Source organism: Eurosta solidaginis, chromosome 4 (genome assembly GCF_040869045.1).
Source record: "Eurosta solidaginis isolate ZX-2024a chromosome 4, ASM4086904v1, whole genome shotgun sequence".
In the NCBI taxonomy this organism is placed as follows: Eukaryota; Metazoa; Arthropoda; class Insecta; order Diptera; family Tephritidae; genus Eurosta; species Eurosta solidaginis.
This window is the reverse complement of record NC_090322.1, coordinates 95,000,974-95,028,260: the sequence shown is the minus strand read 5'-3', so window position 1 is coordinate 95,028,260 and position 27,287 is coordinate 95,000,974. Positions and strand designations below refer to the sequence as shown.

At 41.3% G+C, this 27,287-nt stretch overlaps 1 protein-coding gene across 3 annotated transcripts in view; it reads left to right on the top strand.

The window, feature by feature from the left end:
- Positions 1-27,287, top strand: part of Spg7 (Paraplegin) — a 590,769-nt gene that overhangs the window by 426,181 nt on the left and 137,301 nt on the right. For 2 of the 3 annotated variants that reach the window (XM_067782287.1, XM_067782285.1), the window contains 2 exons: positions 19,129-19,451; positions 19,511-19,702. In XM_067782287.1, the coding sequence (XP_067638388.1) occupies positions 19,129-19,451; positions 19,511-19,702 (515 nt within the window). Of the gene's footprint in view, positions 1-19,128; positions 19,452-19,510; positions 19,703-22,560; positions 22,585-27,287 lie in introns of those variants that run through there. The other variant, XM_067782286.1, reaches the window with a different exon arrangement.

Sequence of the window (27,287 nt, the reverse complement as noted above, 5' to 3'; positions counted from 1 at the left end):
GATAAATAAGTATGGGGTCCCAGTTATCTGTGGAGACTTGTTGCGTGGCGAGAATTTGAAAGCAATTATTTACCGACGATTGCAACCTTTGAACGTCTTCACTGTTTTCTGTGGTGATCGTTTTTAAGTTCTTCAGGGCCCGTACTTGGTTGTCTACGAGAACTCGTCTGTTTTCGTATCGGGACTTTAGAGCTTCCCACGTTAAGGCAAAGTTGTCATCAGTCAAGGGAAATCGGTAGACTATTTGAGCTGCCTTTCCTTGGGTTTTGTATCTGAGGTGATACAATTTTTGTGCTTGGGAGAGTTTGAGGTGGTTTATGGCGACCGCTGTGAACATGTCGAGAAATGAGGGCCATTTCTCATAACCGCCATCAAATATTTCGTTATCGCAGGGAGGGATTTTTAGCGAAATACCGGATTTGTCGGATGGACCTGGTGTGACGATAGGGGGCGCGGGTGCATTTGCTTGTTTAAGCAATTGAAGCTGGTCTTCGATCTGGGCTTTCGTGTCTTCATACGCTATGAGACAGGACCTGTATTTGCTATTAGCAGATGTTGGAAAATCTTCGGGCAGGTTCTGATCTGGGGTTTCGACAATTTTATCGAAGACGTGTTGGACTCTATTCCAGAATTTTTCGATGTTAGAATTTTTTATATTAAGAGAGGACTCAGTATTATCTTCGGGGGGCGTTGACTTAAACCGAGCACAATATTCCATGAAATTGTCCGTTTCGGATATGAATTTTTTGAGGGCAGACGAGAATTTAAATCTTTTAATAGTTTTACTTTGTCTGGTTTCCTCGTCACTCATTTTTGAGCTTAGTTTTATGACGCTTAGAGTTGAGAATTAACAAAAATTTAACTTCAGAGAGAAAAAAGCCTTTTTATTTTTTTTTAAGAGAGAGTATTTGGTTTTAACTATATGAGGGAGTTACGTTTAAATATTCACGTTAAATAGCAAGAGAGAATACTTTTCAAATTAAACTTTTAAGTTAAATTTTATTTGAGTGAGGGGCTGAGAAAATTTGACCACTGTGCTGCGTTTGCACTATTTTTAATATATATATATGCGTATATATGGGGGAGGGTTAAATATACGTGGGAAAAATACAATATATGTATATGTAAATATAATGAGTAATTATTAATTTCACTATCGATATTTTTTGTGGACTGTATAAGAGGCAAAGAGTATATATTTGTCAAGAGGCGTCACTCGATACTTTTGTTGTTGCCAAAGCAAATTACTCGATGTTTTCTCAAGGTAGTCGTTGGTTTTTTTTTATCAGCTGTATTTATAAAAACGCCTTCTATACATTTTCGTGGGGTATTTGTGTTTATTTTACTGATTGTATTAAATTAATTAATTAATTCTCTTTCCAAAAATCGTAATTATGCAAAGTCACTTTACCGCATAACTATATAGGATTCAATTAAAAAAAACTAAACAAAACTTCCTTGAGAATCACATTCGACATGACAGGGTTGCTTTGGCAACAACAAAGTATCGAGTGACGCCTCTTAACAAATATATACTCTTTGTAAGAGGGATACAGAGGGAAAGTAATAATTACTACTGTTTCGGGGAAAATATAGCTTTACAAGAGAGAAACTATATTTTTTAAACGCTAGTGTACGCACCGAACCACTCGTGCCACTGTATGAGATTTCAATTTACCGCTTATGTTGTAATTAATTTTGTGTATGCGTTTGTATAAATGTGTGAACGCAAGTAGGACCAAATGTTTGTTAAATATTTGTTCAAGTGGGGAAACTCAGAAATTTGCAGAGGTTTTGCAATATATTTAATAATAATTTAAAATTTTCTCATTTTAAATTAAAATATCTCTAGTTATATTTTAATTTAAAATGAGAAAATTTTAAATTATTTAGAGGTTTGTCGCATTAAAATATAAGGGGTGATTTTAGCAAGTGTGCCCACTGTAGCTAACTTTTTCTTATTTTGCTTTGCACATATACCGTACTGAGTTTTGCAATATGGGGTTATTGCTGTATATATGTATAAGTGGTATGTGCAGGTTTTGGCGGGAAATGAGTTTTTTTGGCGGGAAATTCTAATCCTCGAAAATGAAAATTGCCTTGATTTCTCGTTTCTATGTACGTATTTTCCGTGATGGGGATTTATTATATTTCATTTAATACTCACACGGTTTACAAAAAAATGGGTAGCTACTTGCGTTTTTCTTGCGCTGGTTTCCTTAGTGGCGTCGAAGGACCATTGTTAAGGGGGGTTGGCAGGATACAATTTACCTTGCTTTCTCTGGAGGTGGCTGCTGCGGATGCGGCGGTGTCAATGGCGATGTGATGGCGGTGTGTTGCTTACGGTGGCGGTGGCGATAGCAATATATCATGTAATAAACTATCTTCAATCAGTTGTATAGTTGCAGAATTCATTCAATTGGACAAAATTGTTTTAGTTCATATTTCAACTAAGGTTAATACTAAAAGGCGACCACGTGGTGTGATGGTAGCGTGCTCCGCCGACCACACCGGATGCCCTGGGTTCAAACCCCGGGCAAAGCAACATCAAAAATTTTAGAAATAAGGTTTTTAAATTAGAAGACAATTTTTCTAAGCGGGGTCGCCCCTCGGCAGTGTTTGGCAAGCGCTCCGGGTGTATTTCTGCCATGAAAAGCTCTCAGTGAAAACTCATCTGCCTTGCAGATGCCGTTCGGAGTCGGTATAAAATCATGTAGGTCCCGTCCGGCCAATTTGTAGGGAAAATCAAGAGGAGCACGACGCAAATTGGAAGAAAAGCTCGGCCTTAGATCTCTTCGAAGGTTATCGCGCCTTATATTTATTTATTTTTTAATACTAAATGCCGTACACAAATGATTATAGACTTTCGAGTTTAAATAAAAAGGGTACCGGGGTTTGGTTAACTTTAAAGAAACTATTTTTTCTTTTATACAAAGAGATTTACAACTTTTAGTGTCACACACGGGATAGATAAAATTCCGAGTTAATATAAAAGGAAATGTCAAAACAAAAACATATGTATATACATATGTACACACAAACCCGATCTGTCAACTCACGCATGGGGTTGCCAGAGCGGCGAAGTGTTAACTGTTATACTATAATAGATATAAATATAGATATAATTCATGGATTTAACGTAATTCATGAGTCTTAAATATAATAGCTATACATCAAGTGGTAATGCAGGTTCAATGTACAAATATGTATATATATATATGTAACTTAGTTACGGTAATTATAAATAAGGTACATGTTCAAATTCTATATAAAATTCAGTTAAAATTCAAGTTTTGGTTTTTGATTAGAATATGTTGATGCAGTTGGCTGTTGGTGACTGTAATAGTCGCTCAGCCATCGTCCCCGCCCTAGGCGCGTTCAGCGGCTAGAGCCTCCTGGAGTTCCTTAAGGGTCCCCAACGCATCTCGCACGAGGATTTCGGGCACTTCCTCTAGCGTTGGCGGTCTGCAGCCCTTGCGCGGTGCATCGAATAGTGCGTCCGGCGATGCTAGGTGCTGCTGAGGGAATGTTGCTTCCCGGGTGAGAACGGGGTCGCCCGGTAGGGGCGGGGGGTTTCAGCTGGGATTATGTTGCGAATTACGACATATTAGTGACGGTGATGGGGTAAGAGTGGCCAGAGGTGGTTTGAGGGTAGCTAGGGATTCTCTGGGGTTGCCCGAGAGGGTGGTCTGTCCGTATGAGGGAGGAAACAGAGCTTGACAAGTGGTCGTGTGAGGGTGCCAGTTTGAGTACGAAGTGAGTCGTCGTGAATGCAGACACACTCACTGACCTTGGGTTCGGGCTGTGGATTTTTCCACTTCTGCCTTTTCTGGACATCCTTTAGGTAGTCTTCCTTCCACCTTATGCTGAATTGATTATGTAAGTTTTTACCCTGTCCCATCGGTTTATAAGATAAATCCGCGAGATCCACTTCAGGGATAGCTAGGAGGGGGCTACCTCTGAGAAAGTGGCCGGGGGTCAGCGCGGTAAACTCGGTGGGATCCTGGGATAAAGGTGAGATAGGACGGGAGTTCAACACGGCTTCTATTCTTACCAAGAGGGTGGTAAATTCTTCAAATGTGAACTTGTGGGCTCCTGCGGTCCTTTTGAAGTGCAGTTTGAAACTCTTCACTGCAGACTCCCACAAGCCGCCCATGTGGGGAGCTCCGGGCGAAATGAATTTCCAATTGATGCCCTGGGGAGAGTATTTTACGATTACTTCTTGAGAGGCAGTTTTCATGAAGTCTACGAATAAAGGTCTTGCCGTTGTCACTAATCATTGTGGCAGGAGGTCCACGACGTCCGCCGAAGCGAGCAAATGCTGCGAGAAAGGCATTGGTTAAGTCCGAGCACAGCTCAAGGTGGATAGCTTTTGTCACGAAACAGACAAAAACGGCCACGTAGGCTTGAAGTAAGGTGTGAGACCTTAGCAAGGAGGCTTTTATTTGAAAAGGCCCCGCAAAGTCGACACCGGTAGTGGTAAAAGGCGGAGCGTATGTGCATCGTTCCCGGGGCAAGGCCGCCATGGTTTGCGATCGCATTTGCTGCTTGTGGAGGGTACAAGTTTTGCACTGATGTATGCATCTCTTTATGAGAGGTTTGAGTCGTGGAATATAGAGATCCTGTCTGAGGCATTGCTGCATGAGACGTATTTTGGCGTGAAGAAGAAGTTCATGGAGGTACTGTATATAGAGGACAGCGTATCTTGATTTTTCAGGGATAATAACGGGATGTTTTTCATTGTAAGTCAACGTTGAATGAACTAATCTACCATGAACCCTGAGGAGCCCGTTTTCATCGAGGTATGGGTTGAGGGTTAGTAGAGAGCTTCTTTTATCAATTGGTTTTGCATTTTCCAAGCATGCTCCGTCGCGAGGAAAATATCGGGTTTGCGTTAACGTCACAAGTTTATTTTTCGTTTTGCGGAGATATTCATGACACAGAGAGGGAGTGTAAGCGGGTTTGATGCCTAGAATTCGGTCCTTGAGATTATTAATGAACCTAAAGGCATATGCCATGACCCTCAGGGCGTGAGGCAAAAAGGAAAATCGATCCAATACATCGGGGTCATCTTCAGTTGAGTGTAACGCTTCAACTCTTCGCATTTCCGGCGGGTTGATGCTGCGGGTAGTTGGCTTTGGCCAGGCTTCGGGGGGCTGGGTCAGCCACGCAGGGCCATTCCACCACAGCGAAAAATTTTCCAAGTCCATGGGTTTGCATCCTCTTATGCCCATATCTGCTGGATTGTCGCGACTGCCTACATGCTTCCAGGAGGCGCTTCCGACGAGATCCAGAATTTCAGCTGTTCGATTGGATACGAAAGTTTCCCAAGCGTGGGGAGGCTTTTCGAGCCATGCTAACACAATTTTCGAGTCAGACCACAGGTAGAGATTATTAAGGGAGAGTTCGAGATGGGACTGTACGACGGCGATTAGTCGAGCAAGGAGTAGGGCTGCACATAGTTCTAGTCTTGGAAGACTGGTAGTGCGAAGAGGGGCAACCTTGCCTTTAGCGAACAGAAGGTGAGACAACGTGGTGGCACCTTGGGTTGTTCGCAGATATATAGTGGCGCAATATGCCTTTTCTGACGCATCGCAGAAACCATGCAGTTCAACCTGCTGGTTCGGGATGTAGTCAATCCATCGAGGTATCTTTATATTTGAGATGTTGCGTAAATTTTTTGCGAACTAAGTCCATTTAATGAAGCGGAGGGGCTTCACTGGTTCGTCCCAGCTGGTTCCGTCTATCCATAACTCCATAACTGTGGCTTTAAATTTATTTGGTCGCCATTGATCGACTCGCCCTACGATTTCATATCGAGTTGTGAGGAACTGGTCAATTTGCGTCCAGTTAGGAAGTTCTCTTCTTGAAGTCAGTGACTGCTCCCATAACGAGACTGTGTGACGGACTTTTCTTTGCGCCGGGGTATGCTCAGTCCGTCCAGGATCCCTGTGGAATTAGAGAAGAATCCCTATCGTCTCCTTTTAAAGAGAAAGATCCCGTTTTGTTGTTAAAAAAAGAAACGTTATAAACTCTTTATTCCAAAATATTCAAACTACCCTTAAAGCTATGGCGACGGAGGTGGGAAACCACCGTCGGTTCTACGCCGATGGGGTTGGGAAAACCCCCACCGGGACTACGCTTAAACTAAAAATCTCAGACTACTTCGTAAAGAAAGTGGAGGTGGAGAACCACCACTTCCTCCCAGTCGGTGGAGTTGGTAAAACCCCCACCGAGTATATAGCTTAAGAATACCCTGCTCTTTCTGAAGGTTGCGGAGGTGGAAAAACCACCACAATCCCTCTAACGATGGGGTTGGAAAAACCCCCAAAGTTGCTAAAATAAAGAACTCGTGAGATGGAAAAATCCCAGGAATCCCATTCACCGCTAAACAAGGCGTTAGCAGGCTACTATACCTAGCTGGCTACTGTCTCAATTCGCGAAATTTGTCGCCCTTTTATACTTATCCACGCGCAGGTGGACAGTTATCCTACAACAATAAATTTTACTTATTATATGTATTTACTTAAGGTATCTTACATTTAACTGTCTTATTCTACCCATATATCGCATTATAAGTATTTATCTCCAAATTGCGTATGTAAAAATGCCTCTTGTACTGCCCCCCCTAACATGTGAGTTCGTTGGTACGCATCTCCAGTTAGCTAGCATAGTTATTTTTGTTTTCCCTCTGCTGCTTGCTTATTCGGTCTTGTTGTTGTCGACGAGTTGGTTGCCCTTCGTAGGTAACTTGTGTCTAGTACCCACGCTGTGTTGTTGGTATGCTAACGTGACCGCTTCCTAGTACATTGCATTTTTTCGTTTCTCTTTGTGCGATGTCCGCCCCGACGGTTCGATTTAATGCCTGCTGTGCTTGGTCGCAATGGCTTGGTATTGCTGTATTCCCAGCATTATTTAAAATTCCAGCCGGTTATGGGTTATCTGTGGAAATTATAATTTTCAACCAAAATATTTACCGTATGCGGGCAGAGACAATTATTTAAACGAAGAAATTAGATGTTGTCATGAATGTTTATATGTATATTAGGGTAATTCAAAAATGATTATTTTGTATGTGTAAATTTAATTCATATAATTCAGTTTTTGTACATTTTACATGCTATATGTATAAATTCATTGTAATTCAAGTAGGGTTTATACACGTTTTAATAAATATTTGTAGGTTCGAATGTGTGGGCTCCAAAGCCGGTGGATTTGGGTCCTCACACTCTCCCCTCACCTGCCGTAATGTGACTTACTGTAACCATTGTAAAATTCAATTTCTCGTAGCGGTCAATACTTGCGTTATTTATAGGGTAACCTCTCGCGATCTGGGTCTTGTTCTAAAATGAAATGTTATGCAGAATTCGGTCATCAGATTATAGCATTGGCTGGCTATGTGGTTGGCGTAGTTCATCGCCGTCAGGATCCCGTTGTGTAGGGTTGGGGCTTGCGCTCGTGCTGTGTGCCACCCACTCCGGTCTTCATCTACCACCTGTTGGTTGTTGATTATGTCTGCGCGTTCGATTCCGAAATCATTTGCACCTGAATTGGCGAGTGCTAGTGAACCACACGTCGCTACCGTGCTGTAATCCGTCTGATCTTCTTCCGTGACCTGGACTGTTTGCGATGTTGACGCGCGTGGCGTTGCTCTTACTACGGCCAGTTGCTCTGTGTGTTCCTCGATGGATATCTCGGTGAAACGTTGGTTCGAGGTTCTACTACACGTTGCTGATGATGGTGCGCGTTGTGTTGTTGCTATCGTCGTCGGTCGTCCCGTTTGTTCCCCGATGGGAACTTCGGTGAAGCTCCCATTCGGGGCTTGGTGGGGCGCTTTTGACTTACGACGTTCGCGGGGTGAACGTATTATTCTTTCTGTTTCTGGACTTGCTTCTCCTTCGACTGTCGCTTGATGGTATGTTTTTAGCTCGCTTATGTGTGCCGTTCTCCTGTTGCCGTTATGCACCTTGTCTAGCTCGACGATTACGGGCGAACCGAAGTTCGTTACACGATGACGCCCACTGTATCTTGGTGCTAACTTTGCTGCGAAATCGTCCACTGCCTTGGACAGCTGGTGCTCTTTTACTAGTACCAAGTCGCCCACCGCCGGTTGCCATTGTCTCCTACGTAAATTATAATGCCTTGCCTGCTCCGCTGATGCTTGCTGTTGTCTACGACGTGCCATCTGATATACCTCTCGCATTTTCGCCATCTTTTCACTGAGAGCCACCTTCTCCTCGCCTGTGCCAAGTGTTTGCTCATCGTAGAGGGCGTTGGGGATCCTCGGTTCCCTACCCTGTACCACGAATGCTGAACTGTAGCCTGTTGACTCGCATACGCTCGTATTCAGTGCTAGTGTCATCTCTGGCAACAACTCATCCCATGTCTTATGCTCCTTCCCAGTGAATTGTGCTATCATCCTCTTGATGTTACGATTCGCTCTCTCCGTCGGGTTCTCCTGCGGTGTGTACGGTGCCGTTAGCTGGTGCTTTATGCCAGCTTCTTGTAAAAACTTCTTGAAATTCCTGCTTGTGAACTGTGCTCCATTGTCTGTGATTAGAATTTTTGGCGCGCCAAATCGGGCCAAAATCCTCTCCCTCATACCTCTGATCACATTCTCCGTCGTCGCCTTCCGTATTGCTATGATCTCTACCCATTTCGAGAATTTATCCACGAAAACTAATGCCATCGTATTACCATGCTTCGAACGAGGGAGTGGTCCAACGAAATCTGCACAAACGATAGCAAAAGGTTCATCTGAAATCTGCGTGAGCATCTTACCTGCAGCTTGTTGCTGGCTGGGTTTGTAGACTTGGCATGCGTGGCATTGTTGCACGTACTTCCGTACGTCCCTGAACATCCCAGGCCAGTAATACCGCATCATTGCACGCGCGATGGATTTCCGTATCCCCATGTGCCCCGCGCTTGGTGTGTCGTGAATCTCGTTAAGCACTCTTCGCCTCTCCGATTTCGGTACGCATAACTTCCACGGTACCGCATCCTCACCATCCATTTGACTTCCAATTCGTCTGTATAGTCTTCCTTCCTCTACGGCGTATTCGGGAAACTTTTCTGGTGTCCTCATTACTTCAGCCATCTTTGACGTGTACCACTTGCAACTCAAACTTTCTTCATGTGTCGTAAGGCTACCCAGCTGTTCCTCCAGTGGCTGCCTCGACAGTGCATCTGCGGCCACGTTCATCTTGCCCTTCCTATACTGCACGTCGAACGAATACTGCTGTAACTCGAGCGCCCATCGAGCGATCCGGCCTGACGGGCTTTCGATCGTGTTCAACCATTTCAAAGCCAGGTGATCGGTGATAACCGTGAAATTGTACCCTTCTAAATACGCTCTCATTTTCCTTATTGCCCACACGATTGCTAAACATTCCTTCTCAGTTGGTGAGTAGTTCATCTCGGCTTTATTCAGCTGGCGGCTAGCATACGCTATTACTCGCTCTTCGTCATCCAACCCCTGTGTGAGAACTGCTCCGAGACCATAATCGCTCGCGTCTGTCTGTAATCGAAATCTTTTCGTAAAATCTGGGCAAGCTAGTGCTGGTGCTTGTATTAGTGCATTCTTCAACGCTTCGAATGCCGCCTGTTGTTCTTCGGACCATTTCCACCCACTCCCCTTCTTCAACATTGACGTCAGTGTGTGCGCAACTTGTGAAAAGTCGGGTACGAACCTCCGGTACCAAGAAACTATCCCCAGAAATCGCCTTAGCTCTCGTATGTTGTGTGGTGGCGCCAGCTCCTTGATAGCCGCAACTTTGTCGGGATCCGTGCGTATTCCTTCCTCGCTGACGACGTGGCCTAGATATTTCAAACTTTTCTTAAAAAACTCACATTTCTCTGGGTTGATCTTCAGATTCGCCCTCCGTAGACGCCGAAATACTTCCCCTAGGTGCTTTATATGCTCTTCCAAAGTTGTGCTGGTGATGATGATATCATCCAGGTAGGCAAACGCATTTGGTTCCAACTCTGGGCCAATAACACGGTCGAGTGCTCGCTGAAACGTAGCCGGAGCGGAATGTAGACCGAACGGCATCACTTTCCAGTGATACAACCCTCGGCCGGGCACGGTAAATGCTGTGTACTTCTTGCTATCTTCTTCCATCGGGATTTGCCAATAACCATTTTTGAGGTCCAGACTGCTGATAAAACGCGCGCTACGTAGCCTATCTAAGATATGCTGTATTCTTGGGAGTGGGTAAAATCCGGTTCAGCTGCTGCTCGCCGTTGTAGTCAGCGTGACGCATGAGTGCCTGTAACGATAAAACGTAATCCTTAAACTGCTCACCTGCGCGCTGCGTACGCTGACGGATCTCGTCATCTAGCTTCTCGAAATACCTCGAGCTCAGGAAAAATTTTAGAAAGTCCTTCTTGAAGGCTTCCCACTCTTGCCACTGCCTGTTGTTGTTCCGGTACCACACCAAGGCCTTGTCCTTCAGCAACTCAGGTAACGCTCGTGGGATGGAATCGCGACCAACTTCGTAACTGTCGGCCAGCTCCTCCACCCGTTCAATAAAACATAGCGGGCCCTTACCACCGTCATATTTCAGACCCCACTTACGTACTCGATCCATTATATTTGTGTGTGATGCTGGTTGGTACATCGCGTATGGCGGTGTTCGTGACCCCTCTTCGTGCCTGGTTGTTTCGTTGACATTTTCCTGTGTGTTGCCGCCTGGCGATGTTTGCTCGGCGTTTTCTGTCGGAGTTGGTGGTCTTACCGTGATTACTGGCCGGACGTGCTGTAGGGCTAATTCTGTGAATCGTTCCTGGAATCTTGTGTCGGTACCTTTCGTCTGAATGAAGCCTGCTAGGCGCTTGCGTAGCTCTTCCACCGTTCCGCTGTCTTCCAGCCCAAACTCGGATGCGTATTTGAGAAGTTCCTCACGATTGAGGTAATACACCCAAGTTACCTTCACCATGCCTGCTAGGTATTTTGCTTTCTCTCCGTGCCTTTCCTGTGGATGTTTTGTATCTCGCAATCCTCTGTGGTTTGTGTCTCGAAATCCTCTGTGTGGTTATCCTCGTGTTGTTACTTGTTTACCATGAGTCTATGTATTCAGGGTCCCTGCTCGGGCGCCATTTGTGACGGACTTTTCCTTGCGCCGGGGTATGCTCAGTTCGTCCAGGATCCCTGTGGAATTAGAGAAGAATCCCTATCGTCTCCTTTTAAAGAGAAAGATCCCGTTTTGTTGTTAAAAAAAGAAACGTTATAAACTCTTTATTCCAAAATATTCAAACTACCCTTAAAGCTATGGCGACGGAGGTGGGAAACCACCGTCGGTTCTACGCCGACCAGGCGCCATTCCACCAAGTCCATGGATTTGCATCCTCTTGTGCCCATATCTGCTGGATTGTCGCGACTGCCTACATGCTTCCAGGAGGCGCTTCCGACGAGATCCAGAATTTCAGCAGTTCGATTGGATACGAAAGTTTTCCAAGCGTGGGGAGGCTTTTCGAGCCACGCTAACACAATTTCCGAGTCAGACCACATGTAGAGATTATTAAGGGAGAGTTCGAGATGGGACTGTACGACGGCGATTAGTCGGGCAAAGAGTAGGGCTGCACATAGTTCTAGTCTTGGAAGACTGGTAGTGCGAAGAGGGGCAACCTTGCCTTTAGCGACCAGAAGGTGAGACGACGTGGTGGCACCGTGGGTTGTTCGCAGATATATAGTAGCGCAATATGCCTTTTCTGACGCATCGCAGAAACCATGCAGTTCAACCTGCTGGTTCGGGATGTAGTCAACCAATCGAGGTATCTTTATATTTGAGATTTTGGGTAAATTTTTTGCGAACTGCGTCCATTTAATGAAGTGGAGGGGCTTCACTGGTTCGTCCCAGCCGGTTCCCTCTATCCATAACTCTTGGAGTAAAATCTTGGCCTGAATCATAATCGGCGTAAGCCACCCTGCGGGGTCAAAAAGTTTAGCGACACAGGAGAGGATCTGACGCTTTGTCCTAGCAAACGACAGGGGTATAGAGTCGACTGTGTACGAGAAGGTGTCGGTGAGGGCGTGTCATTGAATGCCGAGAGTTTTGGCGTTACTTGTTTTCTCGAACTCTAGGAGATTTGTGTCGAGCAAGTCCTCTTTGTCGATATCCTTTAGAATACTAGGGTGGTTGGCCGTTATTAATAGGAATTCTGCTGAACCGAGCGCTTGGATGGCTTGAGAGAGAGACTGTTTAGCCGAGAGAATATCATGGCTACCAGAGAGAATGTCATCTACATACGTTTCTTTGGTCAGGACAGGGACGGCTTTGGGGAAAGCTTCTTCTACATCTTTGGCCAGTTGGTGAAAAGTACGTATGGCGAGGTAGGGGGCACAGTTCACACCAAATGTGACTGTTTTCAGACGATAGTCTTTTATGGGGTCTCTCGGACATGAGCGAAAGACGATCCTCTGATAGTCTCTGTCGTCTTCATGCATTATGATTTGACGATACATTTTTTCTACGTCTCCGTTAAAACGAACTGGTATGTCCTCCATTTGAGAATAAGGAGCATCAGATCCGGTTGGAGGGTGGGTCCGGTATAGAGAAAATCATTAAGAGAATATCCTGATGCCAATTTTTTCGAGGCGTTAAAGACGGCCCTTACTTTTGTGGTTTTTTTTCGGGCTTTATAACCGCATGGTGGGGGAGATAAAACGAGGCGCATTTGCCTTCGTTGAATTTTTCATGGGAACCGGTTTCTTCCATATGATGGAGGGTGAGGTATTCTTCTAGGACACTATCATATTGAGTCTTTAGATCCCCTTTCTTCTGCGGGCTTCTCTCCATTCCAAGAAACTGGCTTAGAGCTGAAGACCGAGAGTGGGATAGTGAGATTGACTCTGGGAAGCTGGGTTTAAACAGCAGCCTGACGATGTAACGACCGTTATCATCGCGTGAGGTTGTGGCTGCGTAGAAATTCTCACAAAACTCGTCTTCTGGGGTTTTTTGGGGTTTGCTGGGAACTTCCTCCAATTCCTAAAATTTTCGCAATAGAGAGTTAAATCTTGGTTCGTCACTTCTGACACTTGCATGCAGAAAGAGTTGACCATCACAGGAGCTCTACCGCTCAGAATCCATCCAAAAATGATTTTCTGCGCTAGAAGATGGGGGGAAAGTTTCTCAGCGCCATTTTGGATGATTTGCGGTATTACATCACTGCCTAGAACGAGATCTATTTCGAGGGGGAGTGACTGTTCGAGTCTGCGAGGTTGAGGTGTGCCCATTTTGCTTGGAGCTCGCTAGGGAGCTTAAGCGAGGGGAGCGGGGTAATACTATTGCCTCTGCACTTATTCTGGTTTTAAAATCGGGGGATACCAAAGTCAGAGAGCACAATTTGTTGGACGTCTGAACTACCTTGCCGCCCATCCCTGATATTTCAAATATAGAGGGTTTGAATGGAAGTTTGAGTCTATCTTGGGCTCTGGTCGTGATTTGTGAGACTGTCTTTTGCAATCGGGAGGGTTGTCTTTTCGGAACTTGAGATGTGTCTTCGTGAAGAACTGATTTCTGCCGATCTTGACATTGATTGCATGTTTGAGTACTGGAACAGTCTTTCAATATGTGTGACTGAGGGAGGCAATTGAAACACATATTGTTTTCTCTCACAAACCTTCTGCGATCAGAGGTCGACAGCTTCTTAAATTTGAAGCAACTTATAAAGGGGTGAGATGAGGTTTTACATATAGCGCACTTGTATATTGTCCGCTGCTCTGTCAAATGAGACTGGGTGTGGGAGGTCGATCTATTTTGAATGGGATGCGACAGCTGGCGTTTAAATGAAGGCCTAGCTTGTTGGGGGGGGGGGGGGGGGGGAGGATGTGGCTTTAAATTGATTTGGTCGGCATTGATGGACTCGCTCTACGACTTCATATCGAGTTGTGAGGAACTGGTCAATTTGCGACAAGTTAGGAAGTTCTCTTCTTGAAGTCAGAGACTACTCCCATAACGTGACTGTATTTTCCGGGAGTTTAGAGGTCACGAGATAAATAAGTATGGGGTCCCAGTTCTGTGTGGAGACTTGTTGCATGGCGAGAATTTGAAGGCAATTATTTACCGACGATTGCAACCTTTGAACGTCTTCACTGTTTTCTGTGGTGATCGTTTTTAAGTTCATCAGGGCCCGTACTTGGTTGTCTACGAGAACTCGTCTGTTCTCGTATCGGGACTTTAGTGCTTTCCACGCTAAGGCAAAGTTGTCATCAGTCAAGGGAAATTGCTTGACTATTTGAGCTGCCTTTCGTTGGGTTTTGTATCTGAGGTGATACAATTTTTGTACTTGGGAGAGTTTGGGGTGGTTTATGCAGACCGCTGTGAACATGTCACGAAATGAGGGCCATTTCTCATAACCACCATCAAATATTTCGGTATCGCAGGGAGGGATTTTTAGCGAAATACCGGAGTTGTCGGATGGACCTTGTGTGACGGTAGGGGGCGCGGGTGCATTTGCTTGTTTAAGCAATTGAAGCTGGTCTTCGATCTGGGCTTTCGTGTCTTCATACGCTATGAGACAGGACCTGTATTTGCTATTAGCAGATGATGGAAAATCTTCGGGCAGGTCCTGATCTGGGGTTTCGACAATTTTATCGAAGACGTGTTGGACTCTATTCCAGAATTTTTCGATGTTCGAATTTTTTATATTAAGAGAGGACTCGATATTATCTTCGAGGGGCGTTGACTTAAACCGAGCACAATATTCCATGAAATTGTCCGTTTCGGATATGAATTTTTTGGGGGCAGACGAGAATTTAAATCTTTTAATCGTTTTACTTTGTCTGGTTTCCTTGTCACTCATTTTTGAGCTTAGTCTTATGACGCTTAGAGTTGAGAATTAACAAAAATTTAACTTCAGAGAGAAAAAAACTTTTTATTTTTTTTTGAACAGAGAGGATTTGCTTTTAACTATATTAGGGAGTTACGTTTAAATATTCACGTTAAATAGCAAGAGAGAATACTTTTCAAATTAAAAAAACATTTTAAGTTAAATTTTATTTGAGTGAGGGACTGAGCAAATTTGACCACTGTGCTGCGTTTGCACTATTTTTAATATATATATGCGTATATATGGGGGAGGGTAATTATACGTGGGAAAAATACAATATGTGTATATGTAAATATAATGAGTAATTATTTAATTTCACTATCGATATTTTTTGTGGACTGTATAAGAGGGATACAGAGTGAAAGTAATAATAACCGCTGTTTCGGGGAAAATATAGCTTTACAAGAGAGAAACTATATTTTTTAAACGCTAGTGTACGCACTGAACCACTCTCGTGCCACTGTATGAGATTTCAATTCACCGCTTATGTTGTAATTAATTTTGTGTATGCGTTTGTATAAATGTGTGAACGCAAGTAAGACCAAATTTTTGTTCAATATTTGTTCAAGTGGGGGAAACTCAGAAATTTGCATAGTTTTTGCAATATATTTAATAATAATTTAAAATTTTCTCATTTTAAATTAAAATATCTCTAGTTATGTTTTAATTTAAAATGAGAAATTTTTAAATTATTTAGAGCTTTGTCGCATTAAAATATAAGGGGTGCTTTTAGCAAGTGTGCCCACTGTAGCCAACTTTTTCTTATTTTGCTTTGCACATATACCGTACTGAGTTTTGCAATATGGGGTTATTGCTGTATATATGTATAAGTGGTATGTGCAGGTTTTGGCGGGAAATGAGGATTTTTGGCGGGAAATGAGGATTTTTGGCGGGAAATGCGTATGGGAATGGGTAGCTACTTGCGTTTTTTTGCGCTTCCTTAGTGGCGTCGAAGGACCACTGTTAAGGGGGGTTGTAAGGATAAAATTTGCCTTGCTCTCTCTGGAGGTGGCTGCTGCGGTTGCCGCGGTATCAATGGCGATGTGATGGCGGTGTGTTGCTTACGGTGGCGGTGGCGGTAGCAATATATCATGTAATAAACTATCTTCAATCAATTGTATAGTTGCAGGTTTCATTCAATTGGACAAAATTGTTTTATTTCATATTTCAACTAAGGTTAATACTAAAAGGCGGCCACCGTGGTGTGATGGTAGCGTGCTCCGCCTACCACACCGGATGCCCTGGGTTCAAACCTTAGAGCTTCCCACGCTAAGGCAAAGTTGTCATCAGTCAAGGGAAACTGGTTGACTATTTGAGCTGCCTTTCGTTGGGTTTTGTATCTGAGGTGATACAATTTTTGTGCTTGGGAGAGTTTGGGGTGGTTTATGCAGACCGCTGTGAACATGTCAGGAAATGAGGGCCATTTCTTATAACCACCATCAAATATTTCGGTATCGCAGGGAGGGATTTTTAGCGAAATACCGGAGTTGTCGGATGGACCTGGTGTGACGGTAGGGGCGCGGGTGCATTTGCTTGTTTAAGCAATTGAAGCTGGTCTTCGATCTGGGCTTTCGTGTCTTCATACGCTATGAGACAGGACCTGTATTTGCTATTAGCAGATGATGGAAAATCTTCGGGCAGGTCCTGATCTGGGGTTTCGACAATTTTATCGAAGACGTGTTGGACTCTATTCCAGAATTTTTCGATGTTCGAATTTTTTATATTAAGAGAGGACTCAGTATTATCTTAGAGGGGCGTTGACTTAAACCGAGCACAATATTCCATGAAATTGTCCGTTTCGGATATGAATTTATTGGGGGCAGACGAGAATTTAAATCTTTTAATCGATTTACTTTGTCTGGTTTCCTCGTCACTCATTTTTGAGCTTAGTTTTATGACGCTTAGAGTTGAGAACTAACAAAAATTTAACTTCAGACAGAAAAAAATTTTTTATTTTTTTTGAAGAGAGAGTATTTGCTTTTAACTATGTGAGGGAGTTACGTTTAAATATTCAGGTTAAATAGCAAGATAGAGTACTTTTCAAATTAAAAAAGCTTTTAAGGTAAATTTTATTTGAGTGAGGGACTGAGCAAATTTGACCACTGTGCTGCGTTAGCACTATTTTTAATATATATATGCGTATATATGGGGGAGGGTTAAATATACTTGGCAAAAATACAATATGTGTATATGTAAATATAATGAGTAATTATTTAATTTCACTATCGATATTTTTTGTGGACTGTATAAGAGGGATACAGAGTGAAAGTAATAATAACCGCTGTTTCGGGGAAAATATAGCTTTACAAGAGAGAAACTATATTTTTTAAACGCTAGTGTACGCACCGAACCACTCTTGTGCCACTGTATGAGATTTCAATTTACCGCTTATGTTGTAATTCATTTTGTGTATGCGTTTGTATAAATGTGTGAACGCAAGTAAGACCAAATTTTTGTTCAATATTTGTTCAAGTGGGGGAAACTCAGAAATTTGCAGAGGTGTTGCAATATATTTTATTAGCAACTAGAGATATTTTAATTTAAAATGAGAAAATTTTAAATTATTTAGAGATTTGTCGCATTAAAATAATTGCTTTTAGCAAGTGTGCCCACTGTAGCTAACTACTGAGTTTTTCTTACTTTGCTTTACACATATACCGTACTGAGTTTTGCAATATGGGGTTATTGCTGTATATATATATATATATTATATATATATGTATATATATGAAGTGGTATGTGCAGGTTTTGGCGGGAAATGAGGATTTTTGGCGATCAGCCAGAACCCTTTACCGGATTAGAAATTTTGAAAACCATTAAGTACTTGAATAACTCAAGATCATGTGGCTGTGATGGAATATCAAAGCAGGTTTTAAAAAATGCGGCTTCCATTTTGATTGATATCCTTGCACACCTTTTCAATTCTAGCGTTTTCTCTGGAATTTTTCCATCCGACTTGAAATGTGCTATTGTCATTCCACTTATTAAAAAGGCAACAAAAAAGACAGAAACAATTGTAGACCTATCTCTTTGCTGTCTTCTATTCCAAAGGTTTTTGAGAAACTTATTAGAAATAGGTTTCTTTTTTAGCTCGATGCAGTTTGGTTTTAATTGACATTTAAAACTAATACTTACATTAGTACCCCAAAATTATGTCTTGGGGTACCTATATCTTTAAAATGTATACATATCAATCTATAATAAATACATCGTCTTTAATACTTCTCGTTTTTCTAACGGAAGTCGGATATTACAGTGTAATCATTTCTTTAATTTGAATACCCGTAATGGCTTCTCGTGACACTAATAAAACTAATTTCCTACAGCAATTTTGTGGGATGTGAAACGTAAGTAACATTCTATGAAAAGTAAGTGACACTGGGCATCACCAATATATTAATAGGAAACCATAGCAGACTAAAACAGTTTCTTTGGTAACCACTTTGACGTTCAATAATCGGAGCTTCCTGAAAGGTATGTCTTCATTTGAATTAAGTGAAGCAAATCGCAAATATGTTTGGCTTGATTCAAGAAGACCATTATAAAGCTTTACTACTGTATCAAACTTGTTAAAAATTAGCAGCAAAAAATTCACTTCTTAACACGCTTATCTTCTTCACTTGTATGTATGTATGAATGTATGTTTGCAACTCTCTAGGCTAGGAGAGTTACAAACAAATAAATATAGCTTAAAAAACTAAAAAACACGCTTCTAAATAATATCGGACCAGAAAGTTATAAATAATTTTCAAAATAAGTTTAAAACAATAATTAACGAAAAATACTAGTATATATATGTAATATAGCGCTCGATATAAGAAAAATATGGCACAAAGCGCCCACGCTTTTTTCACAATAATACTAGTATTTTTCGTTCGTTATTGTTTAAAAAAAATTATGTATATATGTATTGGCGGCCGCCGTGGTGTGGTGATAGCGTGCTCCGGCTACCAAACCGAAGATCCTGGGTTCACGCGCTGGGCAAAGCAACATGAAAATTTTCTTAGCGGGCCCTAACCTACCGATTTTTTAAAACTGCGTTCTGCGCAGTTTTTTTAATGATATATTAAAACACACCAGCAGTAAAAAGTTTAAAATCCAAAGAACGGAGTTAAGACACTTTTAAAACGCCACGTCTGCATGATGTGAATGTGACATTTTTTTTTTTTACTTTTACTATTGAATCTTAAAGCTGAAGGCTAGGACCTTTGTGATTTAAGCTACGATAACAATGCTTTCATCCGTTCATTTCATTTTGTTGCTATTATTACTCCCTTTTTTCCTTTTTGATTGTTTCAGGTGGAACCGAAAAACGGTCGCATGCGCTTTCGCCAATGGAGAGAAAAATTGTTGCATACCACGAATCAGGGCATGCCCTTGTTGGTTGGCTTTTACCAAACTCTGACATATTATTAAAGGTGACAATTGTACCTAGAACAAGCCTTGCTTTAGGATTTGCCCAATATACTCCAAGTGAACAGAAGTTGTATAACAAAGAAGAGCTCTTTGACAAAATGTGTGTTGCACTTGGAGGGAGGGCAGCTGAAAATATAATATTCAATAGAATTACATCTGGTGCGCAAAATGATTTGGAAAAGGTTACCAGGATTGCATATGCTCAGGTTTGATTGACACATATTTGCATGTCTTAAACTTATCCTAATGAAGTACATGTTTACAGATAACGAAATTTGGAATGAATAGCAACCTCGGACCTATTTATGTTCCAGACGCACATGAAGAGGGGAATAAGAGTCTTCCATTTTCCAATAGCACTCAGCAGATAATTGACAACGAAGCCCGAAACTTAATAAACAGTGCTTATTGTAAAACTGAAAGTTTATTGAAAAATAACTTCGATAAACTAGTAAAGGTATGAATAAGTGTATTCGTTAAGTCCAACCGAATTATTCGAATGTGCCATTAGTCGAGCACCAGTTTTTGAGCTGTGAAAAAATTTTGACTATTCGATTAACCACTCACGACTAGTCGAATAGCCTTTGTCAACCTTCGGTACAAGCAGTATCTGTAATATTTGCAAAATAACTATACTTGATTTGTTTCAAATATTGAGTGTAACCCACATGGCAAACAATATTATACTTAGGGTGTTGCAGCATGTTGTTCAAACCCTATACACCTGTCGCACTATTGTTTTGGTTTTTCGCTAAATCCAATCCTGTTAAATTTGAATAATCAATTAATTAGATGCCTTTTTCAATTGCCAATGATTATTTCAATTGTTTTTCGATCATCATGGAATCTCCAGGTGAAGTAAATAAAATAACACTGAAGATGTGCATTATCTGAAACCATAGGGATGTATTTTCAACAGTCAGAAGAGGATAAAATGTTTACCCCCTTTGAAAAAATAGTAGTAGAAAATAAATACCTTGCTACGAAAGCCACTACAGAAGCGAGTTTACATTACTTTCAGCATCGAATAAATGTAAAGAAGGCAATTGGGACAAGGTTTACAAAAACTAAGACATAACGTGGCTTAATGCGTTTGTAACACTTCAACCATCGTAGGAGTGCGGGTTCAAATCCCACTCCCGGGAGAAAATGCTTTGAAGAGATTTACAAGGTATAATCGAAACAGCTGTCGCCTTGTCCGTCCTGATGTCACGTTGTTTAAAATTTTCCCAAAATATTAAATAAATTATAAATTAAAAATTGCTTCAAATAAATGTTTCATACATTTAAAGCAATAAGGGTAATCCCCGCATAAAAAACTCATACAAATAGACGACAACATTGGTTGATTCGTTGTAGTTCTATAAATAGAACAAAAGCAACAACACCAAGTTTCTTTGAAAACCGCCTCACCAACGCATAACTTTACCATATGATGCCATACGAAGTATGGACTATGAATAAAGAAAATATGCAAAGAAGGCAATTGGGATCAGGTTTACAACAACTAAGGCATAACGTGGCTGAATGCGTTTGTAACACTTCAACCATCGTAGGAGTGCGGGTTCAAGTACCACTCCCGGGAGAAAAGGCTTTGAAGAGATTTACAAGGTATAATCGAAACAGCTGTCGCCTTGTCCGTCCTGTTGTTGTTGTTGTTGTTGTATCACTGCTTCGCCCCATCCAATAAGTGCGACCGATCACAAATTGTCATCAATATCCTCTAACGGGAGTCCAAGGAAACTTGCTGTTTCAACAGGGAGGGGGGGGGGGGGCATATTGTGAGGAGTGTTAGAGGCGTTGGGTCCATGTGGGGACACATTGCACGCAGGGCAGACATTTTGTATGTCGGGGTTGATTCTGGATAGGTAAGAGTTTAACCTGTTACAGTATCCAGATCGAAGTTGAGCTAGAGTGACTCGAGGTTCCCTGGGTAGTGTGCGTTCCTCTTCCGCTAGTTTTGGGTACTGTTCTTTGAGTACTGGATTCACCGGGCAATTCCTGGCATAAAGGTCCGACGCCTGTTTGTGGAGTTAGTGTGTAGTTTTTAGGCTTGGCGACATATAGGGGACGCGTAGCATGCAATCGGCGGCCAATTGCTTTGTAAGTGGTAATGAGGGTTTATTTGTCTTTTCCCCAAGTACTGCCAGCAAGAAATTTGAGGATTTTATTACGGCTCTGGATTTTCGGTACAATTTCCGCTGCATTCTCACCAAAATGTAGATCCTGATCAAACGTCACACCCAAGATTTTGGGGGTGGGACAGTCGGCAGCGTAGTGCCATCGACGTGTATGTTCAGAATTGTCAACATTTGGGACGTCCATGTTGTAAATAAGGTCGCGGATTTACTCGGTGATAATGCCAGGTTTTGCGAGGCGAAAAAACTGGAGAGATCAGGGAGGTAGCCGTTTATTCTTTTGCAAAGCTCATCGATCTGTGGGCCTATGCCTGTGGCCATTATTGTGCAGTCATCGGCGTAGAAAACGATAGTAACTCCTTCTGGTGGCGAAGATAGCTTTAATATGTAGAAGTTAAACAAAAGTGGGGATAGGACACCACCCTGTGGCACACCTTTTTTAATTCTTCTTGGTTTTGATGTTTCGTTTCTAAATTGCACCCATTCCTGCCGACCACTCAGATAATTTGCGGTCCACCTGTTATGAAACCGTCAGTTGGATGACCCTATTAAGGATTTGTGAGGGGCGCTTGTATCGTCATCAAGTAACTGCAGCGTGTGCACTGGCTCAACCCGGAGCTTCAGTTTCGTAGGTTCCTAAACGCAGCCACGCTATCAAGCTAATTCCTCCCAAACTAACGTTCTAACACAATAAACTTATATATTTGCACACTAGGAAAACACATAAAAATCCTAAACTCCAAACAGTACCCAACAACCACCACGTCCAATACTAACCTGGGATGCTGCTCGTTTGTGGGAGTTTTACCGCTGCTTCTACACCCACCCTACCATGGCATCGTTGATGGTACAGATGCCCGTTAAACCACCTACACCTCCATCAGAATCAGACCAAAATGTATAACTTTAAACAATCATAATTACAATTTTAATCAAATTAAAATATGTCTTCAATCCATTGTAAAAGCATTAAGTTTTTGATATACGTTTATTATCTTACAAGAATAATATCTGAAATTTTGAACTCAGTTCGAAAAAATTTAAGTAAATGCATTAATATATATATTTAACAACAGCTTACTCGACGATTGCCAAGAAAAATCTAAAGTTTCAAGTTTGTTTGAAAAAGAAACATTCAAGTACAAGTATCTGTATTTAATTGAAATCCTTTTCTTAGATTCACTAACAGATTTTTGGTGGGTATTTACAACTACATTTCTGACCTACCTCAACATATATTCTTTTGTTGTCTAGTTTCGCAAAAAAAAAAATATATACATATGCGTAAAACTCCAGGGTTTCGCAAAGGAATATAAAACTCAGAGAGTTTCTCTGGTCGCGAAAAAAGAGTATTGAGAAGCTTTCAAGAAAAAATTAGATAAGACTGCAGTGGCGTATAACAATTGTCACATACTTAAAAATGCATCCCTACTTGACATGACAACGAAGAGCGACTCGAAGCGAAAGGGCAGTTAGTTGAGAAGAGTTGACGAAGAACATTAAAACGAATTGGTATCGCGCGGCAGTAATGAATTAATTGAAATTTAAAATATCATAAACTTTGTATTTCATAAACTTTGTAATTTCCATTCTTTTGAATTATTAAATACTTTTTATATTTTATATAAAAATTCCTGACAAACATTGAAAGAGTAAATGACCACTCGGTAAGTTTCTGGCAGTTCAGAAGTGAGACGTGATCTATGCCTGACAGTGAAACGTGAATATTCGTGCGCGAAATTCGAAGCGTTTATAACGAAAAAACTGTTGCACGTTCATAAGTGAGACACGTAATTTACAACTAAAGAATAAATAAATAAGAATGGAACAGTTTAGTTAAATGACAGTGGTAGATTTGCGCCAGCGTTTGCGTGAACTTGGATTATCCACCGCCGGTAACAAAGCGAAGCTGGTTGAAAAGCTCTGCGAGCACCAGTTTAATGAACAATTCGAAAGCGCGTTAAATGAAAGTATTGAACGCCGGTTATGGGTAATAGAAACATCCATAGATAATTCGCTTCACAAAAGTGTTAATAAAACCACGCCGCTAAGTGCATCGTCACCCTCGCGAAATAATGAAAATCGTAACGAAATTGCATCAGCATCTTCAGAAGATATTGGGGAACGCCACATGCAAGGCTCAGCTTCCAGAACATTCGATGACATATATACAAACTCGCATACAGATGAATTGATTCCCACGAATCAACGGATTATTCAAAATTTTTTAGTGGCGCCGACGATGAGAGCAGGAGATGATTTGACGACGCTATGTCAATCTTCTCACTCTATCGCGCCACTGATGTTACCAAATTGTAGAGATATACGAACGGTAGGAACAGAGAGAACAACAGTTGGTTTGTCTCCGCGTTCCTTTGCAGCTGTGCAGCAGCCGATATGCTATAGTGGAGAGAATACCGCTGGAGTAAAGTATAATGCGACAAATTTGTATACAATAAATCGTGACGTAGGAGAGCCGACGAGCGCAAGCATTTACAATGCTGCTACAGAAATGCAATTTCAATATGATCGAACAGCAAGAATATGTATGCCAAGTCATACCGCAGATTTTAATGTACAACACATCCCAAATACGACGCGAAGAGTACATTTTGCTGGTATTTCACAACCAAACTACGTAACCACGAACATGCATGTACCAACATGTGTGCAAAATACATACCCATCAACAAATATGTGTTGTGATAGGGGAGAGTATCCAACTGAACGAAGAACATGCTCAGATTTTGGGAGCGTACAAAATATCATTGGTATTTTACCAACTTTTGACCCAAGTGTGAAAGAGTTGACATCAGTTCAATTTATTGGAAAAGTAGAACAAGCATATGGTTGGAGTGACAAATTATTATTATTTGCAGTGAGTGCAAAAATGAAAGGTTGTGCTAAACTGTGGCTGGACTCTGCTCCAGAAATTGGACATTAGCACTCACCCACAATGTCGATAATGCATTCACAAGTCGCGTCGAAGGCCTTCTCGGTAGTGAACAGCAGCATGATGGTCATTCTTGTGATTATTTCTTTAGCGTGTATATTGTTGTTATTTTTAATTTGTTTAACGCATTTAGAATTATTATTAGGTTATAAAAAAAAAAAATAGTTTTCTTCGACTACAAATGAATAACGCCGCAAAAAAATAATTAAGGTGTCCTAATTTTTGGATTCACACTGTACTTAGGGAGTTGAAGAGCCAGAGAGATCAATGCGATTATGAATGAAACTCACTTACCATAGCATCTCTCTGGAAAAGCTACAGTGGAATTGAAAAGAATCTTGATGACATGTTGAGTTAAGCTAGGGTTGTTATCATGCGGTTCTAAACCACATGATTACAACAATAACTTACGAAATAATTATGTTTGTATAACTAAGTTGTTTATAGCTATACTAAAATGAATAATATTCTTTCCTTTTACTTCAGTTTTCTTGTTCTTAAAAATGTTATTATGTATGTATGAATGTATTTATGTGATTCCTACATTTTATTTTTGGTTTTAATTAACTTTTAAGGCATCTATATATATATGAACGAATCTACATATATGTGTATATTGAAATGATTTCTTCTAAGAGAAGAAAGTATATATTTTAATATAAAAAATATTTAAATCAACATTTAGAAAATTTGAATCAAAAGTTTAGAGTTCAGTTCTTTTCCTTAGAAATTATGCATATATGTTGATAAATTAGTTTAGCTCTCTTTATATAAAAAAATGGAAATTTACAATTAACAAAAATTCCTGGCAGCTGGTGTCAATATTTAAAAATTTGTTATATATATATATATTTGATATACCACATTTCCTGGTATATTTTGCACCTTTCCCCGTCGGAAAGGTGGTTATAAGTACGTATGTATTGTAACGGTTTTGTGGGAATTCCTCTTATTTGCAACCTTCTACTAACGTTCGAATCACTAAACTGTTGAATAAATAACTCCAATATTCAATAATGCAAAATGGCCTTTATTAAAGTACTTCACACTAACACATCTACTGCTCTACAGATAGCGTGCTTAAATCAAACTGATGCGATTCTCAGCTTTACCTCCTTTTATACTCTGTGATTTCCTCGTTCGTATACTTCTAATCGTTTCTATTTCTAGAATTTACTACCAGCTATAAATTTCTCAGCTATAACTACAGATGCACGATTGTTATAGCTTCTCGCATAGCCCATGCGCGTGTATATGTGACTGATACTTCCAAAGATGATTGCCTACTTTTGAGAGCATCTCAGATAAGATATATGCATGTGTTTGTGCGTCTCTCTCCGCTGCGTGTACGTACATATGTGTAGACATAACGATTGATTCGTTTATGTAGACACAAGTGACTGACTACCTTATTGTTGTTGTGGCTTCATTTACTTAGCATCAGACTAGTGATGTGAGTATCACTTAGTGTCACTAATATTCGTCACACTGCCCTCCACCTAGGTCTGATCGTCTCGATCAGACAAATCTCTCGATGTAAACGCTGCTATCCTCTCCACTCTTCTATTTCGTGGTTTCCCAATTGTTTTTATGCGGTAGATGACATCACTGATCCTCTTCACAACTCTGCACGGGCCTTCCCAACTGCACCAAAATTCGGATGGAACACTTTTCCGCCGGTGAGGGTTGTATAGCAGTACCAAATCTCCCTTCCGGAAACCGTCCGAATTATTTTTCTTGTCGTACCTATGTTTTATCTTACTACTCATTACCCTGGGCCGTTCCCTCACACTCTGTTGTTTGGCCAATGAACTACTTCGTAGAGCTTGCGCTTGACGGATTGGCTGCACATAATCAGTATCGTTCCGACGTTTCCCAACGATAGTGCGCCATGGCTTGAAACCACCCTTGCATTCTTTCAGGGAAATTATTTCGTTCTTTTTAGTGCATCCATTAGGGGTTTTCAATGCCAGTGTTTCTCCCGCAGGTACCTTCGGTTTTGATTTGTTTGGCCCATTCGTTCCATCAACCTTTGCCCGATCTACTTTCCTTGACCCTTTGTCGTCTCTGTCGAATCTCCTCCACCAGCACTCGAATACTGCTGAACCCTTTCTCCAAACTGAAGTTAAGTGGCACATCCTTGTTCTTATAACGCATAACCCTTCTCTACATATCGATCCTGATGTCATGGTCAACTAAGAAGTCCACTCTCAATATGACTTCATCAACGATCTCCGCCACAACGAATTTGTGTAGAACCACGACATTCCCAATTAAGACTTCACAGATCACTTCTCCCTGGACTTGGTTATAATCGCCAGTGACCGTACGCAACCTTGCTCCAGGCTTTACTCTCCTATTGACCAAATCAGATCGGATTAAGGAGTGAGATGCGCCCGTATCTACAGTCAGTACACTTCTACTGCTCGACAGATAGCGTGCTTAAATCAAACTGATCCGATTCTCAGCTTTACCTCCTTTTATACTCTGTGATTTCCTCGTTCGCATGCTTCTATTTCTAGAATTTACTACCAACTATAAATTTCTCAGCTATAACTACAGATGCACGATTGTTACAGCTTCTCGCATAGCCCATGCGCGTGTATATGTGAGTGATACTTCCAAATATGATTGCCTACTTTTGGGAGCATCTCAGATGAGATATATGCATGTGTTTGTGCGTCTCTCCCCTGCGTGTACGTACATATGTGTAGACATAATGATTGATTCGTTTATGTAGATATAAGTGACTGCCTGCTTTATTGTTGTTGTAGCTTCATTTACTTAGCATCAGACTAGTGATGTGAGTATCACTTAGTGTCACTAATATTCGTCACAGTATGTATATGAAAATACTAATAAAATATTAAATATAGGATTTCTTTTTCCGTAATTAATGCACCAGCGTTTTGATGTAATTAGATTGGTTGGGATGCTTCGATTATGTCGAC